The sequence below is a fragment of the Hoplias malabaricus genome, chromosome 2, assembly GCF_029633855.1.
Source record: "Hoplias malabaricus isolate fHopMal1 chromosome 2, fHopMal1.hap1, whole genome shotgun sequence".
Lineage (NCBI taxonomy): Eukaryota > Metazoa > Chordata > Actinopteri > Characiformes > Erythrinidae > Hoplias > Hoplias malabaricus.
Genome location: NC_089801.1, coordinates 985452 through 1006591, shown reverse-complemented (window position 1 = coordinate 1006591; position 21140 = coordinate 985452). Strand labels below are relative to the sequence as shown.

Sequence of the window (21140 nt, the reverse complement as noted above, 5' to 3'; positions counted from 1 at the left end):
GGTCCAGAGCCTACCTGGAATCATTGGGCGCAAGGTGGGAATACACCCTGGAGGGGGCACCAGTCCTTCACAAAGCAACACACATACTCACACATTCAATCACACACTCACACCTATGGACACATTTGAGTCGCCAATTCACTTACTAACGTGTGTTTTTGGACTGTGGGAGGAAACCGGAGCAACCGGAGGAAACCCATGCAGACACAGGAAGAACACACCACACTCTTCACAGACAGTCACCCGGAGGAAACCCACGCAGAAACAGGGAGAACACACCACACTCCTCACAGACAGTCACCCGGAGGAAACCCACACAGACACAGGGAGAACACACCACACTCCTCACAGACAGTCACCCGGAGGAAACCCACACAGACACAGAGAGAACACACCACACTCCTCACAGACAGTCACCCGGAGGAAACCCACGCAGAAACAGGGAGAACACACCACACTCCTCACAGACAGTCACCCGGAGGAAACCCACACAGACACAGAGAGAACACACCACACTCCTCACAGACAGTCACCCGGAGGAAACCCACGCAGACACAGAGAGAACACACCACACTCCTCACAGACAGTCACCCGGAGGAAACCCACGCAGACACAGGGAGAACACACCACACTCCTCACAGACAGTCACCCGGAGGAAACCCACGCAGACACAGGGAGAACACACCACACTCCTCACAGACAGTCACCCGGAGCGGGGCTCGTACCCACAATCTCCAGGCCCCATGGAGGTTCATAAATGGTCAAAAATCTTTTTATTAATAGTTATGTTGTTAAAACCTCAATAGTCATTAAAAATCAGTTATAACACATTGATAGAAAGGGCAATGGTAACCTGTTGTTTGCCAAACAGTGAACCAACATCTATCTACACTTAAACCTCAGATCTTGCCGAATAGTGACCTAACTTTGTCTTCTCCATCAGTCGACATTAACCCTGTCACCTTCAGAACATATTTAATAAGTTTAAACATTTAATACAGTTAAATCACAAACACCAGCAGGGTGTTTCATAATCATTCATTCAGAAATGGTAAAAGACCAATTAAATGTGTGTAATATAAACAGAAAGAGGTCTTTACATACATATTAGGGCCTCCTCTGACCTCACCATGTTTCTATGGCCCTGCTGGATGCTTGCGTTTGTTAGCACTGGCCACTCCCTCCAAACTTGGAAAGTTGGTGGAGTTTCTCTCCTTGGATTTAATTCCAAACTCATACAGAGCTTTCTGCAAGGCCACTTCCTTTAGATAAATGTGTTTGAACATTTGTTACTGACTAACCAGTTGTTTTAAATAGTGTGTGTGTGTGCGTGTGTATGTGTGTGTGTGCGTGTGTATGTGTGTGTGTGGTGCTCAAGGTTGGGGGTTTGTCAAGTGGCCGTTCACTCAAGTATTCAGTATTTACTTTAATCTTTTACACCTTTCTTTGCAGCACAAAACAGATTCCAACAGAACTTACAGTCATGCAAAAGTTTGGGCACTCAGATGGAAACCCATGTTTTGTTTATTTACACACACACACACACACACACACACACACATTTCCCCCAGTGTGTTTAACCAGGAAACAACTACAAATTGCAGTCTATAATTAGCATGAAATAATCAACATAAAATAGTGCCAGAGGCGATCCAAACATCTCCGTGTGGCTGCACCTACGACCTACTGCTTAATTTGTTTCTAGGTTTGGTCCCAGTCTCTCTGACCACACCCAAAATACAAAAGGAGGTGGACTCTTGTGGTGTTAATGTTTTTGGACGTTTGCCAATCAGGATGCAGAGAAAGAAGAGAAACAGGTTTAAAGCCTGTCTCCTTATTCGAAAGACTCACATTTGACCTGGACACACGACCGAGGCACTGAGACAGCGCAGAGTCACCCAGCACCATGCAGAGTAAGACTCAGAGGCTTCCTTCTTTACCTGCTTTATTTCTGATCACTGAGAACTGACAGACAGATAATATTTACTCTCACACTTCACAGGAGTTTAGTTTCAGTTCAGATATCTTGATGTATTAGTGGTTGTTGAAGTGTAGTGTAGTGGGTAACACATGGTAGACCAGGGTTTAACTCCCTGTCTGTGATAGCAGATCATACTACGCCAACAAGAGTCCTTAGGCAAGACTCCTAACCCTACAGCTGCCTATATCTGTATATCTGACTACAATAGTAAGTGGGTCTGGATGAGTGTTTCTGCTAATTGCCGTAAATGTAAGAATATGAATATCGCATAAAAACAAGTCACCCAGTAAACAAGGAACGCCCTGGACGTTCAAAATAGGTCTAAAAGTAGTCTGTCTGTCAAGGACATATTTTAAACGTCAATGGACGTCCAAATTCCATCTTAATAAGTTAGTTAAGTGGTGACCAATCGATAACGTCAGTGGACGTCCAAAACACGTCTAATAGTCGTCTTTTCAATGTCTGTGTTTGGACGTCTTTTCAACTTTCATTTTCAACCTTAAGAGAACGTTGATTAGACGGCAGTCATTACGTTATTTCAACGTTGAATCAACGGCTAAATGTTTACTGGGCAGCATCTAAAATGTTCAGCTGAAAACTTTTGACCAAGTATTGAAACAACAACTGTTTAAAAAGCTAAAACACAGCAGATTTGGTGGTTATTGTTGAAAACTCTTCACTAAAGAGGTCTGGCTTACTGAGGCTAAATGACTCTACTGTTTTATCATGATATTAAACATGGCGAACAGACTCCAATAGCCAATGAGAGAGAGGTTCTGTTTTGATTTGAAGTAAGAACAGTGGTATTGTTAAGATCCAGTGCTGCTGCATTCCTTAGACGACGTGATGGGCAACAGGAAATACTAGCTTCTTTTACCTCACACGGTCAGAGCCATAAGTCACAGTGTGTCGTAAAGTTTGATATAATTGGCCCAGTTTTATTACAAACTTGTTTTTTAAAAGCGATTGGGCCACATCAAAAATCAAGAAAAGCAGAAAAATATCTTTCAATTCTGTCTTTACCTGTGCACACAGAGCAGTGGTGTGGAGACCGAGTGTTGTTCTTGGAAGGCCACATCACTGCGATGTTTACAGTGACTCACCATTGCTGAATCTGTTTATTGTGTAATGGGTCTTCCTGCTGCGCCCGAGTGTAGAAAATAATGAGGTGGACAGTTTTGGAAGAGGCCAACTCTGATAAATTCCATACCCTTGTCTGAAGAGCACTGTGGCAGTGTGTGACACACTTGTGGGAACTGCGTATTCTGGTCATTAGGAATGCAAACGTATTTTGTCTTAATTATTGACAGTGAATGTTTCCCATAAGAATCACTTTTGAAATTTGGAATATTAAGCAAAAGCTCTAGATCTTCTAGTTAGCTCTGTGCTAACATTACAGCTAACTGCTGTGTAAATCTACACTAGTGCTCTGCTACACTTTCAGGCAGGTTTTGTCAATGGGTTAAATACTGCCCCCATGCCTGGATGCTCTACAAACGAATACAAAACTCTATGGCACCCACCCAGAGCACATGCCCATTTTGATTCCAGCTATCCCCAGTTTAACGCATATAGCATGTCTAATCTTATCCTTACGCCAACCTGTTGAGACAAGGGGTTAATGTACGATATTTTCAGGAGGCCCAACAGCACTAAGTCCAGGCAGCTGCAGGACTGAAGCCCCCTAAGACTATAGACTCAAAGGGTTCTATCTTGGCACTCATTCTCTCTCTTGCTCACCCTCTCAGGCCCGGGACCTCAGGGTCGCACCCTCTCCGAGGATCAGTTCTCCTGCTCCATTTGCTTGGAGGTCTTTGTGGAGCCTGTCTCTACCCCATGTGGCCACAGCTTCTGCAAGGCCTGCCTGCAGGGCTACTGGAACCACAGCAAGAAGGTGGTCTGCCCCATGTGCAAGAAGATCTTCTCCAAAAAGCCTGAGCTGTGCGTGAACCGAGTGCTGGCCGAAATATCCGAGCAGTTCCAGGGTCTCTCCGTGGCCGCAGCTGGAGGGAGCGCAGACAGCGGAGCCACAGCTGCACTGGGGCTATCTCCAGGGGCCCTGCAAAGAGAAGAGGATGGCGGTGACTTTGCCAAGCCTGGAGACATTCCCTGTGACGCCTGCATCGGGAGGAAAATGAAGGCCATCAAGTCTTGTCTGAGCTGCCCAGGCTCCTTCTGTGAAGCCCACCTCCGGCACCACAAGAAAGTCAAGACCATGGCAAAACACAGGCTGGTGGATCCTGTCCACCGATTGGAGGAGAAGCTGTGTAAGAAACATGAGCGCCTCCTGGATGCATACTGCTGCAACGATCATGTTTGCATCTGCAGGGAGTGCGCAAACACGGCACACAAGACCCACGAAATCATCTCAGCTGACAAGGAATACAAGAAGAGGATGGTGAGTGATGTTCAGATGTTCTATGGGCACCAGGGAAGGAACTTTATTAAAGACCACCTTTAGATTTTCATGGGTGGGGTACAGGGTTTTTAACATGGCCGGTGGTTTTTGAATTCCAAATATGACCCAAACTCCAAATTCCACAGAGTCTGCTGGGGAAGAAGAGATCAGAAGTGAAGCACCTGATCAAGGAGAGGAGTAAGAAACTGGAGGAGCTCAAACAGTCCATCAGAGTCATCAAGGTGAGTCTTCTTTGATGGACCTTTTAAATTAAGGTCCATCTTCACAACTCACATTAGCTTTAATAGGAACAGAAAAAGCTAAAATCCATGGCTGGACTTTCAGTCAAAACACTACAAGGACTTGATATGTTTCACTGCTTCAGTGTTTTGTACATGTTTACTCATTAAAATGGATGCCAGCAACTCATTCCAAAAAGTTTAAATGGGTGCAGCTTAAGACTAGAAGTAAACATCCAGGAAAGTTAAAGTCTTTTATCAGCAAAGATAACGCAAAATCTAAATCTAAAGTTGTATCAACAAATTATTAAAGTGTTTAAGAATAACATTCCTCAATGAACAGTTACAAGGATTTAAAACAAAGTTAGACTCATCATCAAACACTCCAGGGAGTCTGGGAAAGCTCCAGAAAGTGCTAAAAGGACAAGTTCAGAAAGCAAAACAGAATGGTCATAACCCTTTATCCTGCAGACGTCACTGCATTAAGAATCAATATATTTTTAGGTTGGCTTGGAAACAGTGTTCACAAATATTAATACAGCTTAGGCATGAAGTATTATATCAACAATAGCTCTATATGAATAAGATTAAATGCCCATGGGGTCTCAGGGTAAACTCAGTTTCACAATCTTTATTTAATTTCCAGTTGGATCCGCCATGTTGGTGTTTTCCCCCTCCTCCCTTGAAAAAACAGCAGACTCAGCCCTCATCGGATCATTTTAGTCCAATTCGTATAAAATCGGTCATTTTCCAGACAGACCCCACCTCGCATTGAAATATTATTAGAAAAAAGATGTTTGACTGCTGCTACTAGCCGTATTAACCGCCCTAACACATCCATCCAGCAGAGAGCCCCTCAATCGTGTAACAAGAATGGACGATTCTGAAGAGCTATTTAAGTGTTTACTTTATCTGTATGGTAAATGCTGTAATTGCCTGTGATCCATTCATGTGTGGCATGGACGGAGGGACACAGCTTGAGAGCTGACTCCCTTGTGATTATGAACGGTGTCCTCACAGTTACCAATGCATACTGTATATGTGTAAAGTTTAAAAGCCAGTGTCAAGTGTTACAGAAGTACCCATTGTTTACTAATGATATCAGTAAGTGTTTTTTGTTTTTATTTTTTATTACCATTTCACACACATTATCTCTTTTAAAGTTTGGTTTGTAGTTCAAAACCCCTCATGATCCTTATCCACAACCTCTTTATTGGACTCTAGACGACTGCATTCTTTCACTGACTCACCAAACCTGTAGAACTGCTGCAAATATTCGGCTGCTTTAACACACCCAGCTCTAAGAGAACGTCATGGGAACTTAAATACGTCCAACTCCAGGAGAACGCCTAATCTGTCACATGGTACAACTGGTCTGCCATAAACCTACCCCCGGGACACCCTGCAGAAGCAAAGACATGCTGAAACTCAAAAGGTGGGAACCTGTGAGGAGGACCTAGGAGGCCTTGCCGTTAAGTGAGGGAATGTCTCACAGCCTGCAGAACTCAAATGTCTCTACAGACAGTCACTAGTAGGAGGCTGTATATGAACAGCCTCCATATTCCCTCATATTCTCTGCTGAATTGTTAGATCAGTTCCCCTCACCAGAGTCCATGGGGCAGTGTCTGTATTAGAACCATTGGTGACTTCTATGACAAAAATGGCTTGATAGAAACTGAAAAGTCAGTATTAGCCAAATATGACATGAATGGGCTTCATTTAAATGGAATACAATGGTAAATGGCAACACATACATTGGTAAACAATTTAGATGGGTTCCTTTCTGAACAAATCTCTTCAGGTCAGGTCTGCAGCAGCCAGTAACAGGCTTTTTATTCCCCCAGAGGAAACATTTAATGTGGTTTGGTGTCAGTATCATGCTGAGTGAGCGTGAGGTTAGTGTTGCAGCTGCAGGCCAGTGGCATGGCCAAATCATGTGCTGGAAATAGAGCCCAGCTGGAGCAGTGTTTAAAAATACAATGAGGATGAAGTTACACATGGCGGTGGATCTTTGTCTCGCTCCTTTTGGGGAAAAAGCAGGGGACAGGGACAGAGACATTATCACAGTTTTAATTGTTAGGTAGTGCCGGGTAAATACACAGCCATTTTCAGCCATTCCAGCTCTGTTTATTGCTAGAAGAACATTAGAATGGTGGTGAAGCAAAGAGTGGCCTTGAATTTGAAGATGAGACATACGTTATTCACTTAGATGCACACCCCTTCCTGGTTAGCTTAGCTACTTAAAGGTTAACTTATTACTTAAAGGTTAACTTATTTAATATCTCCACAGAAACCCGTGAATCAAAATGAGAGTATTAAGCAGCTACACAAGTTTGAGGTCATCATGCTCAGTGCTATGTGTCTGTTAGTACTGGAAACCCATTCAGTACCTCTGGGATGAGTATGAGGTGGAAGTGTCCAATAGTGTTAGCATTAGCAAAGTCAGGTGGAGTTCCAACACTCCAGAGAGCGCATTCCAGTTCACAGCTCCAAAACCTAAGGCAAGGGGGTGTTATACCCGTCTAGCCGACATTTGGCATTGGATGTAGAGACCTGAGACTCGTGCAACTGCCCCTTCTATTGATTCTACAGAGAATCAATTCTACAAGTTGTGTATGGGCAGCTGAATACCTGTGAACCCATGCACCGAGTGCCTAGAAAGGACTGAACATAGAATTAACCAATTTAAAGGCAGGCAACATTGCATTCAAGCAATGAAGCCTTCAGAGAGCTTTATTTTCAGGGCCTATGTATGCACACCACACCACCTGCAGTCTGCTTTTCTGCCCAAATCCTCATGTAAAAGCCACCGGCTCGTTTCTGTACCCCCCAGAACGGAAATGTAATTCCACTGGAGGGTGAAAAATGGTTTTCTAATTTCAGTGCCATTAAACTGATTATGCTCCCAGTGGCTGAGCCCACGCTAGTGAACACACGTGCTGTGAAATATAAAGTTAGGCAGCGGAAAATCACCAAATTACAGAGAGCTGATTACGTGGAGGCGAGTAATAGTGTTGTGGGGTTGATTGAGTACCTGGCTGGAGGAGGATGGGTGAGGATTATGTGAGGGATGTTTATTGAAGACAGCTCCAGAGTGTTGTCAGACCAGTCAGTCCGGTCCGTCTACTCCCGCACAAACCACACATCAGAAACACTTTCAAACAGCTGCAAAACAGGATGCCAGAAAGTAGAGTACACATTTGACTGTGTACGCTCATGAATGTGCATGGGTGAATTTAAAGTAGAAGTTTCAGTATTTTTGACATATATTGATTTCCAAATAATTGCTGGTGTTTCACTCCTCATTGCTCACTAGCAGCTCAATGTAGAGGCTCAACATTACATACAGAGAGTCTATAATCTTATAATAAAGATGATAACTGCTCTGCCAGGGGGATGACCAAAGTGGCGTCCACAGAATAATTTTGACTTGTGTTTAACGCTTCCACAGTTTCTGTTACACACTATACCTGAGCTCAACCAATCAGAACCTTGTTTCTAGGTTTTAGGCTGGGATTTTAAAATGGCCGACTGGTAAGACTTCAATTGAACCTGAATATCCAGCTGGCCATTGTAAAATCCTGGCCTGGAACCTGGACTTTGTTTACCTCTGGTCTATACAGTACATTTACATTTACAAAACAAACACGGAAGAAGGTAGGGAACAGGAGGGAACAGCCAGACACTAAGAGTGCAGCAGTATCAGGGCTGTGTTGAAGTGTGACAGATGACAGATTAAAGGGTAGGCTTAACTCTGATATTTACTCCCCTCCCTCAAAGTGGGCTACATCAAAACAGAGTAGTAACCATAACCACAAGGTTACACTCTGCCCCGTCTTAAACCCCAGCACAGGAACAAACTGAACCTGAGCTGCAGATCCTCAGTAGTGGAATGTGCACACAGAGGGAATACTGTCTAACCTTATTACGCTTGAGATCTCTCTGTGTTATTGTAGCATTTATGACGGCGCCCTTCACCCAAAGCTGGAGAAATGCTGGTAGTTATTTGTATAATGTTATATGTTGTTCTTGGCTGCATTCTTGCTCTCAGTAAGCCGTGTTCATGTGTCCACTCCATATACAGTGATGATGATGATGATGATGATGATTTTGGAAGTGTTTTGATTGTTCCCCCTTGGGATGAAGTGTTGTCCTCATTTCTTGTATTATTCATTAATGGAATGGTCTCTGAAAGTGAACTAAGCTGTAATTTGAGGTGAACAAGAGATATGTTCAGGCCAAACTCTACCACCATGTTAAATTAGTATCTAATATGTGTCATTTATGGCTTTTTTCCCTTCCAAATCAATAGACAATCTGATAAGACAAACGTCAATACTGTAACAGAAGCGTTGTTTAGGAACATAGATAAGCAGCACATCTGTATTCAGCCTGAAAGGGCATGTTGTTACACAGTCAGTATCTGAACTGGGTTTAAGTTGATAGTGGGGTGTATGTGACTAGATGTAGATACAGATGTAGATGCTTGTTTTTGTTTTTAAGAACAGTGCAGCTTGAGTGCAGGCAGCTCTAGTAATGTTGGAAATTGACAGCTGTGTTTGTGTGTGTGTGTGTGTGTGTGTGCGTGTGTGTGTGTGTGCGTGTGTGTGTGTGCATTTGCCTGCCTGGCTGCACTGTTCATTTTAGCTCTGATCAGAGGAAACCTGAGAAGGCACTGTTGTTTGTGTCTGGATAGGTGTGTGTGTGTGTGTGTGTGTGTGTGGGCATTCCTGAAAAAGACATGCTCTTAAGCCTCAATTCCATGGTGAGACTGTGTGTGAAATACAAATTAAAATAAAAATCTCACATGATGCGGTTATTCTTTGGTATGAAGCATAAAAATATATTTAGTTATAAAAGAATATTCATGTTGTTTAAGAACAAGGTTTTTCAATGATACATTTGTGGTATTTCATTCTTTTTGTGACCTAATAACCTCATAATATTGTGAAGTGAAGAGAGTATCTTCAGTGTAAAATGGGAAGGCCCAAAATCCACCACTGAATGTCTGTGACCTTCAAACCCTCAGACAGCATTGCATTAAAAACTGAAATCTGTGAAAATGAAAGTTTCTTTTATCTTTATATATTCTGGGATAATTGTTTTGTAATTGTCGGTGCTGATATGTGACTGCTTGATGTTTATTCGTTTATTTTAGACAAAGCAAATACAAAAAAATAGGATTTAATGTTTATTGCTATGCTTTCACTGCCTTTAGAGGAGTATTGATTAATGTGTATTATTTATGAGGTTATGAGATAAGTGTGGGTCCACATGTCCTTAGCACAGCATTTTTCACAAGGTCAGTGTATACTAACTCTGTGTGTGTGTGTATTGCAGTCAAACAGTCAGCGGGAGATTGAGGAGAGCTGGGCGGTTTATGCGGAGCTGCAGAAGCAGCTGGAACAGAGTCAGGCTCAGCTGGTGGAGCAGATCTCTGTCCGGCAGAAGCACGCTGAGCAGCAGGCCAGAGAACTGACCGGTCGCCTGGAGCACGAGCTCAACCTGCTGAAGAACAGGAACAGCGAACTGGACGCCCTCGCACACACTCAGGACAAAGTCCTTTTCCTCCAGGTGTGGGCGTCATTCAAAAGTGTAGAAACAGAAACAAAACACTGCACAGATTCAGCCCCTCCCTTGTATTAACAGAGAAATGTTGGGTGGTTGCTGTAGTATCCCGGGTGGTTGCTATGATGTTGCTAGGTATCCCACATGGTTGCTAGGATATGATGGTTGTTATGGTTTCCCAGATAGTCAGTATGGTGGCACTAGTGTGTTGCTTATGTGTTATCATAGCAGTTTCAGCAGTTCCCGCTTACTGTTAAGGTACATTTGATTGCTACGGTATCCCAGTTGATTACTATGTTGTTGTTTACCATATTTATATGGCAGGAATTCCCATTTTTGAATTGCACTGTATACTGCATGTGTCAGTGGATAAGTTAATGTGTACCTAAAACAATGACTCTCTCTCATAGCATCTCAGCACTCTGGTACCTACCCCTGAGCCTACAGACTGGTCAACGGTGTCCGTCAACACAGATCTGTATATGGGCACCATCAGGAAATCGGTCAGCACGCTTGTGGAAAAGTTCCAGGAAGAGGTGAAGCGCCTGTATGGAAAAGGTAAGCGTGTCCATTCATAAACAAATGAAGCAGACCAAAAAAAAAAAAAAAAAAGGAATACAGTGGTATTTTCCACCCAAGGTCCAGTCGATTCAATGGAATTGAGATGAATATCCACTGATTCATATCACAAAGTACCTGCCCATTGACTTCTATTATTGCCATTTTCCAGTCGGAAAGTTCTATTGTTTTACCAAATACAAGATATGTATCAGAATAATGAAATATGTGGCAGTAACAGGCACAGCTGACTGACAGATACATGTCTCTAATCATCTGGGTTTATGAAAAGCACTGTATAAATGAAATGTATTATTATTATTATCTCTCACTGTAGTCTGTTTTCCTGCTGCTGATGTTTTGAGTGATAGCAATAACGTTTATTTAATTTTATTTTTTCCAGAGCTAAGAAGGATGCAGAACTATGCAAGTAAGTGTCACTTATTCTCAGGTCTAAGAAATCTAAAGCACTGCAGGAACTTAAAGGTTTAAGGTGTTAAAACAACACTAGGTTGTTTTTGTTTGTTTGTTTTTATTTTTGTGCTGCTGGGGCTCCCTTTGGTGTAAATCATTTTTACAGCACTGTACTGAAATCAGTGGGGAAGTGGAGGAAGGGGGGTTGGTTTTCTATCTGCCTATAAAAGTTACATAGGGCAGTTTCTGCAGTGCTGGGCCCATGGTAGCAACAACGGCTCTATTCTCCCTATTTTTCAAGGTAAAATATTGTGTAGTGCTTCTTTAAGGGCATCATTCCTGGATTCAGACCGAAATATCAAGTACTTTTCATACAAAAATCACCTTATGTACGTATTACAAGTGATTACATGTAAGTTATTCTTGAGTTAAATGAGGAACTTGACTGTGTTTCATTCAAAATTTTAATAATAAATCAAATAATTGAACTTGTATATGTTGTACAAACAAAGACAAACCAGCAAGAGGCAAAAATCTATGGTTCTATAAGTTCCCTAATGCTTCCTTTGCCACATTACCCATCCATCCATCCATCTATCCATTTTCCACCGCTTATCCGAGTCTGGGTCGCAGGGGAAGCAGTCAGAGTAAAGAAACCCAGACCTCCCTCTCCACAGCCACTGCGTCCAGCTCCTCCGGGAGTATACTGAGGCGTTCCCAGGCCAGTTGAGACATGTAGTCTCTCCAGCGTGTTCTTGGTCTGCCCCGGGGCCTCCTCCCCGTTGGACATGCCCGGATCACCTCACCAGGAAGACGTCCAGGAGGCATCCGAACCAGACGCCCGAACCACCTCAACTGGCTCCTCTCGACGTGGAGGAGCAGCAGCTCCACTCCGAGTCCTTCCCCGATGTCTGAGCTCCTAACCCTGTCTGGATGGATGGATGGATGGATGGATGCAATTTCAGCTAAGGACTGAATCTAGATGGATAGTAAACCCCCAACAGACTCTGAATATACTATAAATGTTCAATCAATTTTCTATAATGAGTGACTAATAGCCACAAACAATGTTTTCATTCTGTTTCCCTAATGCTACCTCCTCTAGGTGAGGTACACATGGATCCTGCAACTGCACAGCGCAGCCTAGTGGTCTCAGATGACGGCCGGCAGGTGTTTTATGAAGAAAGCCGTAAAACCTCATCCTTGTCGGACAATCCACGGCGCTTCAGCCCGGCTCTGTTTGTGCTCGGCCGAGAGGGTCTGTCATCCGGCAGGCACTACTGGGAGGTGGAGGTCAGTCGCAAGACGGCCTGGACCCTCGGAGTTGCCCGGGGTTCTGCCCGTCGCAAAGGAGATATCAAGCTCAGTCCAGAAGGTGGTTACTGGTGCATGTGGCTGAAGAATGGAGAGGTCAAAGCCCTGGCTTCCAGCAGGATCCCCCTCCAGATGCCCACACTGCCCCAGAAGGTGGGCATTTTCTTGGATCACGAGGCAGGACAAGTGTCCTTCTATGACGTGAAGGCACAATCCCACCTCTACACCTTCATGGACACATTCGGAGAGAGTGTTTACCCCATCTTTAGCCCATGTGTTCATCAGGATGGGAAGAACACAACGGCACTGGTCATCACTCCAGTGAAACACAGCTAAGAATGGACAGTGCTCAGTATCTTTAAAGACCCTTGGTCAATGAACATTTTATTAATCTTCTGACTTAAGATATTTGACCAAATATTGTAAAAAATAGGTATCGATATTAATCATTGGTAGAAGGGAAACATTTAATTCTGTGATCAATTATGTAAAATAATTGTGCTTTTTTTTTCTAAACAGATAATTAATTATAACTAGGTCTGTAGCTAATAATTGATTGTAATTATTTTATGTTCATATATAATTGTCTCTAATTGGTTTATCACAATTGTATGTTTAGGTCACAAAAATTAAAATGTGAATTGTGTGAGGGGTCTTACTAATATGACAAAATGTATGACTTCTGATTGTGGCCATAAAAGCTGTGAGTAATGTTTGTTTATTTCATGTCTGTTAATAACACCTTTAGAGGGCAGCAGTGAGTAATGTTTGTTTATTTCATGTCTGTTAATAACACCTTTAGAGGGCAGCAGTGAGTAATGTTTGTTAATTTCATGTCTGTTAATAACACCTTTAGAGGGCAGCAGTGAGTAATGTTTGTTAATTTCATGTCTGTTAATAACACCTTTAGAGGGCAGCAGTGAGTAATGTTTGTTAATTTCATGTCTGTTAATAACACCTTTAGAGGGCAGCAGTGAGTAATGTTTGTTTATTTCATGTCTGATAATAACACCTTTAGAGGGCAGCAGTGAGTAATGTTTGTTAATTTCATGTCTGTTAATAACACCTTTAGAGGGCAGCAGTGAGTAATGTTTGTTAATTTCATGTCTGTTAATAACACCTTTAGAGGGCAGCAGTGAGTAATGTTTGTTAATTTCATGTCTGTTAATAACACCTTTAGAGGGCAGCAGTGAGTAATGTTTGTTTATTTCATGTCTGTTAATAACACCTTTAGAGGGCAGCAGTGAGTAATGTTTGTTTACTTGAGCGTAATTCATTTCTGCCATCAGTTTAAGGCTACTAAATATCAAAAGTGAGCAGTATACTTTTTGTTAGCTTCTACACTCCCTGCTTGCGCTCTTATAGTTACAGAAAATAGACAAAACCACAATAAAATTATTTAGCACAATTTTTTATTTGCAATTTAATCCCCAGCTAAGCTGTCATAGTGAAGACAGGTCTAACTTAGACACTCAGTGCCCTCTCTCAGAGGCTGACAGATGCTTTGTCTGGGGCTAGCACCAGTTTAAGAAGAATGTGGACCAAATTTGGCTTGGACTGAAATATGCTTTATTTTAGAAGTGAACGAAGTTGTTAAAGGACTGCTTTACAGTGAAAAACCATTTTATATTTTCTGCACTGTTAAGTTTTTAGTTTAGGTGTCATTATGGGCAATAATGCTAGTCTTTGTTGACATGTTATAATGTTCAGGGTGCTGAATGTAATCTATTTTCTACAGTTTCTAAACTTTTCAATAAACTACATTAAGAATATCACTGCTTTCTTTCTTTCTATCTCTCTTTCTAAAATAGTCCTGATGACACTTTACACAATTCAAAAACAGTGGCATGTGAAGGGTTAAAACCTTCCATCCTGGCTAGAGATCATAGCAAGAGAGAGAGAGAGAGACCCCCAATCTGGAAGAGTAAACTTGAAACTAGGCTAGGGGGAAGAGGTGGAGGAGGGGGTGATATTTTCTCGAGGTCGTCAGCTGTGGTGTGTCATTGCTGTCCAGACCAGAGCGGTCACTGTATGAAGGGTCTTTCTGCAGCTACACGTCACTGGTGAGTTTTTAAAAGAACATCCCAACTAACGCATGTTATTACCTTGAATTATGAATGTTAGAAATGCAGGGTTCTCTCAGGTAAAGAACCACTAAAATTCGACTTTGGTTTGTTTGCCGTATTTAGTCTTTCATGCTTTCAAACGTCTACCAAGTACAAAACCTGGCTGCTCCAGTTAGAATACAACAGTTTTCATAGCAGAATATATAAACAGGAATGTACTTGCTATGTTAAAAGTGAGGTGAAGCAGGACATTGCCTTGGCTGGTATATTTTGGGGCTATGTTAATCTTGGAGGTCTATGAATAGCCAGGCCTTCCATGTTTCTGCAAGTCCTCTTTGCTCTGACTTCAGTTTTAAGCTGTGACATGCTGCTAAAAGCATTTGCCAAAAGTCCCAACAGCAGGATTATCAATCAAACCCCACTGCACGAGCATAAGTGTAAGTTTGATGCTAGAGCTATGTATATGGAAATACCATATGTGCAATACATGTCATTAGGACAAAGACATTAAGCTATTTATGTGCCAAGGGGTCATTTATTTGTGGTTTTTAAGGATCTGTTACTGACCTGCAACTTAGCATTCTCCTCCAAGTGTTTTGAGCTGTTCAGTGACATTGTGTTAGCAACATTTTGTAAAGCTGAAGTGGCTTGTTTTCATGCTTCTGAGCACTAGCTAAGCTTCGTTCTCTCAGCTTGTTTGTGCTGCGTGATGTCTTTAGACGTAGGTAGTGGCTGGGAATTTGCTGTGACAAGTTTGAGATGACTTTCACCAGTCCTTTTCACATGTCCTTTCACTACAAATATCGACCTTCCCCTTCTCCTCAGGAATGGCTTCCCCTACAAACATGTTAGTGGAGGAGCAGGTCCACTGTTCCATCTGCCTGGATGTGTTCACCAACCCGGTGTCCATCCCCTGCGGACATAACTTCTGCATGGCCTGCATCGGCAACTACTGGAAGACCAGTGCCTTCTTCATGTGCCCCATGTGCAAGAAGACCTTCTTCAAGCAGCCGGACATCAGCATCAACACCGTGCTGCGTGAGATCGCAGAGCAATTCAAAGAAATGCGGGCCAAACCTGTCCAACAGGCCCTTGAGACAGAAGAACTTCCAGAAGACCTCCCTACAGAAATACCAGAACTGATCCCATCGAGTGGACCGTGGATGCAGGAAGTGTCCTGCGATGTCTGCACTGGGCCTCAGCAAAAGGCGGTGAAGGCTTGCCTGGTGTGTCTCACTTCATACTGTGAGGAGCATCTTAAGACCCACACGGCTCGATTCACCAAGCACAAACTCATTGAACCTGTCTCGAATCTAGAAGACCGCATGTGCAAGAAGCACGAGAGACTGCTGGAGCTCTTCTGTAAGAAAGACCAAATCATGGTGTGTGTGCTGTGCACTGAGATGGACCACAGGGCGCACTACACTGTGCCTGTTGAGCGAGAATGGACCGAGAAGAAGGTAAGAGAAAGAGGAAACACTTGTAGCTGATCTTGCATGGTGTGGAAAGTCAGTAAAAACACAGATTACCGTACCATCACATCACTGGGGTAGTACCTCCTTAGATGCTGATACTCCTCTAGTAACTGGGATGGTACTGTTACCTTTCTGGTGTGGTACTGCCTCCGTCCAGGACCCGCTAATGACCCCTTTGGACCCTAGTTTATTTTAGGTCTGAGTAGCATGACCATCCTTAGTGTATGTACAAGGGTAATTCTTCAATACCTTCAGTAATGTAACTCAACAGTTTAAGTTTCATTTACTTCACACGACCTGGTTCTAGAGCAACCTTTAAGGTTCGGAACTGGACCCTAAGTTCCACTTCTGTACCACTGAGTGTACATTTCCTGAGATTCCTGTGCATTTATTTGATACTGTAGAGACATTTTAATGAGCGTACACTGTATAACTTTTGGCCACTGACAGGTCCAACTGAGGAAAACAGAGGCAGACGTTCAGCAGATGATCCAGGAACGGATGAAGAAGGTGGAGGACATCAGACACTGTGTGGAACTCAATAAAGTAGGAATTTGCACACATGCTAAGCATGCTAATCACTTTACAGTGTTATATAGCAGTGAAATGTCCCCCTACACTCAAGTGGTATCAGAGATATAACTCATTTGGATTCTTTGTTCTCGTCTTGCTGCCTTCAGAGCAGCGCCCAGAGGGAGATTGAGGACAGTATGCAAGTATTCTCAGACCTGGTCCGAGCTGTCCAGAAAGCCCAGGCTCAGCTCATTTTGGCCATTGAAGAGAAACAGAGGGAAACAGAGCTCTGGGCTCAGAGTCTCATCAAGGAGCTAGAACAGGAGATCACTGCGCTGAAGATGAGGAACAGTGAGATAGATCATCTTTCTCACACCGAAGACCACATTCACTTCCTCCAGGTGGGAGTCTGTGTTTTATTTCTAAGTATTTTTATCCTTCTAGGGTAGGCACATCATTTGTTGCACCCTGTGACAAACGACATGTTTCCTGGTCAGTTTGGATGATTAGCACTTGCAGCGTCTCATTCTATTGTCAATGCATTTCTATGGACTTTATTCAGTTATTCACCTATCAATAAAGTGTGAACCTTAAAGCAGATGAGTACACTCCTTAAAAGAAGTGTCAGGATGCTCTGGATGTATCTGGTGGTTCATTAACTTCCCTCGAAGGCTGTGTGTACATGAATTACGTTACGCTCTACTGCCATCTAGTGGCATGATTTAAGAATGCCAATATTTCATGATATCTACATTTACAGAACTTCCCATCACTAATCACCCACCCACAAACTAAAGACTGGTCTGGGACCCATGTCCACACAGATCAGAGTGTGGGGACCATCAGGAGAGCTGTGTCCAAACTGGAGGAGACCCTCACAGAGGAGATACAGAAACTTGCAGAAACTGGTGTGTGATCCATCCTACATTGGGCATGTGGAGTTTTTAGAAGCAATGTAGTCTGAGTTATATATGGATGAATTTTAATGATTTAATTATTTTCTTTCTAATAGAACTGAAGAGGGTTCAGAAATACTCAGGTAAGATTTGTTTACCTCCACTTCAAATCATACTGAACACTTAAATGGGGCTGCATCTTGTGGTTTCAGTCCAGCTGAGATAGTGATAGCTCACTGTCAACTTTTGAACCCAGGTACAACTGGACTCAAGCACAGAGCGACTCAAACTAGAGTTAACACAGAAATAAATCTGTTTTAAAAAATGCAAACACAAACAGCCCAGTGCTGGGGACTTTACACCCCTCTAGCCACCTCTTAGCATTAGACCTTAGAATAGCAGTTGCTCCACAGCATATATTTTTCAATGTTTTTCTATGGAGATTATACCAGCGGTGCACACACAACACTGTCTGCAATGGGAACATCTTAAATACCAGAATTCACCAGTTAATATAAGTGTCTAAATACTTTTGGACATTTAGAATAGCACATATTCTTATCTTGCATGGATAAAGTACTGACTATCAGCATTTTATTGATATGCCATTTAGCTTTGTTACCAATACAACACTGAAACACAAAACATGTCTGAAGTCTGTGCTCCACCAGAGGGCACAGTAACATTTAAGACCTGACAAAGGCTCTAATCTGTTAAACAAAGAACAGATAACTGGCTAATGCTAGCTAGCCATGTTACAGCTAGTAACATCTTTCTCACCTGCTTTGTTCTTGCCTTGACCAGGAGCATGTCAACAACACGTCTTAACAGACACACAGCATTGTAACTGGTGGGTGTTATTTACTCCAAACAGAAAAGACTACAGTTAGCAAAACACAGTTTCAGATATCTTCCTGTCAGAGTGTTACGTTTACCTTATTTGTGTTGTTTAGGTTTAAGATACTGCACCTTTTCAAATGGTTAATTTTATAAATACATAAAACAGCCTTGCCATTGCAAATTTGAATTTACAAGGGGGGTGTTGGGGTATTTTTAATTGATTATCGATTAAAAATATCAACTGACATCAGTTAATACAATGAAAAATCAAATAAACCTAAACTGCCCATTTCTTGTTTGTACAGGAATTGTGGTGTAATTTACTTCCATCTAGTGGCTAGTTTTAGGTAATAGCAGTAACATATTTGTTATATAGCTCTTTTCTGATTGGCTGTCCAGTAGTGTGCCTCATTTCTGAAGCATTCTAGGCTGAAACACACACACATACACAGACACACACACTCACAATGTCCGTGTGAATGGCATATATGTGAGAGTGAGTGGTCACACACATACTGAGAGTGGAGTGACTAGCATGTTGATGTGTATTTTCCGTTCCCATCTGAGTCTGTATCTTTCCCCCCAAAGTGGATGTGACCTTGGACCCTAATACGGCCAACCCCTGGCTGCAGCTGTCTGAGGACTGTCGGCAGGTACGGCACCTGGGGGCATGGCAGGACTTGCCAGACCTGCCGGAGCGCTTCAACACAGTGGTCATCACCCTGGGCCGGGAGGGCTTCACATCTGGACGGCACTACTGGGAGGTGCAGGTGGGCAAGAAGGATGACTGGTACCTGGGCGTGGCTCGAGGGTCCGTTAACAGGAAGGGGCGCATCGCGGTCAGCACGGCTCAGGGCTACTGGGCTCTGGCAATGAAGAGGGGGCAGCAGTACAGAGTGTCCACCTCGCCACCCCTACAACTGTCTGTGGAGGCCAAACTGAGCAGAGTGGGAGTGTACGTGGACATGGAGGCGGGACAGGTGTCGTTTTACGACGTGGACAGCAGGAGCCACATATTCACCTTTATGGACACCTTCGGAGAGAAGATCTACCCCTTCTTCTACCTCTACTGCTGCGACAAGGCCTCGGACACACTCAGCATCTGCCCCCTAGTGGACTCAACATATAACAAACAGTGCTGAGAAGAGAAGAGGACGCTAACATAAGGAAGACTTATTTTACCTCAGTCTTGGCCAAGATTCATATTTTGCAGTCTCTGCTCTGAGGACATTTTATACGTGTTGGAGCTTTGCTGTGAGGATTTGATGGCCTTCAGTGACAGTAATTGTAGTGAGGTGAGGTTATACTGAGTTATCATTTATAAATACAGGTAGTACCCAGGATCTTGGGGACTGGTGTGTGTGAGTGACTGGGTTAGTGTGTGAAATTGTCCACAGGTGTGATTATATGGGTGATGGGGTAAGTGTGTGGTGACTGGGTGAGTGTGTGAAATTGTCCAGAGGTGTGATTATGTGGGTGACGGGGTGAGTGTGTGGTGACTGGGTGAGTGTGTGAAATTGTCCACAGGTGTGAGTGTGTGGGTGACAGAGTGAGTGTGTGGTGACTGTGTGAGTGTGTGAAATTGTTCACAGGTGTGACTGTGTGGGTGACTGGGTGAGTGTGTGAAACTGTCCACATGTGTGAGTGTGTGGTGACTGGGTGAGTGTGTGAAATTGTCCACATGTGTGAGTGTGTAGGTGACTGGGTGAGTGTGTGAAATTGTCCACAGGTGTGAGTGTGTGGTGACTGGGTGAGTGTGTGAAATTGTCCATAGGTGTGATTATGTGGGTGACGGGGTGAGTGTGTGGTGACTGGGTGAGTGTGTGAAATTGTCCAGAGGTGTGATTATGTGGGTGATGGGGTGAGTGTGTGGTGACTGTGTGAGTGTGTGGAATTGTCCAGAGGTGTGATTATGTGGGTGACAGAGTGAGTGTGTGGTGACTGTGTGAGTGTGTGAAATTGTTCACAGGTGTGAGTGTGTGGGTGACTGGGTGAGTGTGTGAAACTGTCCACATGTGTGAGTGTGTGAAATTGTCCACATGTGTGAGTGTGTAGGTGACTGGGTGAGTGTGTGAAATTGTCCACAGGTGTGAGTGTGTGGTGACTGGGTGAGTGTGTGAAATTGTCCACAGGTGTGATTATGTGGGTGACAGAGTGAGTGTGTGGTGACTGTGTGAGTGTGTGAAATTGTTCACAGGTGTGAGTGTGTGGGTGACTGGGTGAGTGTGTGAAACTGTCCACATGTGTGAGTGTGTGAAATTGTCCACATGTGTGAGTGTGTAGGTGACTGGGTGAGTGTGTGAAATTGTCCACAGGTGTGAGTGTGTGGTGACTGGGTGAGTGTGTGAAATTGTCCACAGGTGTGATTATGTGGGTGACAGAGTGAGTGTGTGGTGACTGTGTGAGTGTGTGAAATTGTTCACAGGTGTGAGTGTGTGGGTGACTGGGTGAGTGTGTGAAACTGTCCACATGTGTGAGTGTGTGAAATTGTCCACATGTGTGAGTGTGTAGGTGACTGGGTGAGTGTGTGAAATTGTCCACAGGTGTGAGTGTGTGGTGACTGGGTGAGTGTGTGAAATTGTCCACAGGTGTGATTATGTGGGTGACAGAGTGAGTGTGTGGTGACTGTGTGAGTGTGTGAAATTGTTCACAGGTGTGAGTGTGTGGGTGACTGGGTGAGTGTGTGAAACTGTCCACATGTGTGAGTGTGTAGGTGACTGGGTGAGTGTGTGAAATTGTCCACAGGTGTGAGTGTGTGGTGACTGGGTGAGTGTGTGAAAATGTCCAGAGGTGTGATTATGTGGGTGACTGTATGGTGAGTGTGTGGGTGACTGGATGAGTGTGTGAAATTGTCTACAGGTTTGATTATGTGGGTGAC

General features: G+C 43.5%; 2 protein-coding genes across 2 annotated transcripts; both read left to right on the top strand.

Annotated features, from left to right (window-relative positions):
- Positions 1-1853: 1853 nt before the first annotated feature.
- btr12 (bloodthirsty-related gene family, member 12) lies at positions 1854-14228 on the top strand. Its single transcript, XM_066659864.1, has 7 exons — positions 1854-1913; positions 3730-4379; positions 4526-4621; positions 9959-10192; positions 10597-10744; positions 11148-11174; positions 12264-14228. The coding sequence occupies exons 1-7, from the start codon at positions 1907-1909 to the stop codon at positions 12806-12808; spliced, it is 1707 nt and encodes a 568-aa protein (XP_066515961.1). The 5' UTR covers positions 1854-1906; the 3' UTR covers positions 12809-14228.
- A 1137-nt stretch (positions 14229-15365) lies between these two features.
- Positions 15366-19532, top strand: si:dkey-46i9.6 (E3 ubiquitin-protein ligase TRIM39). Its single transcript, XM_066659868.1, has 7 exons — positions 15366-15617; positions 15708-15998; positions 16464-16559; positions 16694-16927; positions 17287-17434; positions 17539-17565; positions 18851-19532. Exons 1-7 carry the CDS (start codon positions 15366-15368, stop codon positions 19402-19404), a joined length of 1602 nt encoding a protein of 533 aa, XP_066515965.1. The 3' UTR covers positions 19405-19532.
- Positions 19533-21140: the final 1608 nt, after the last annotated feature.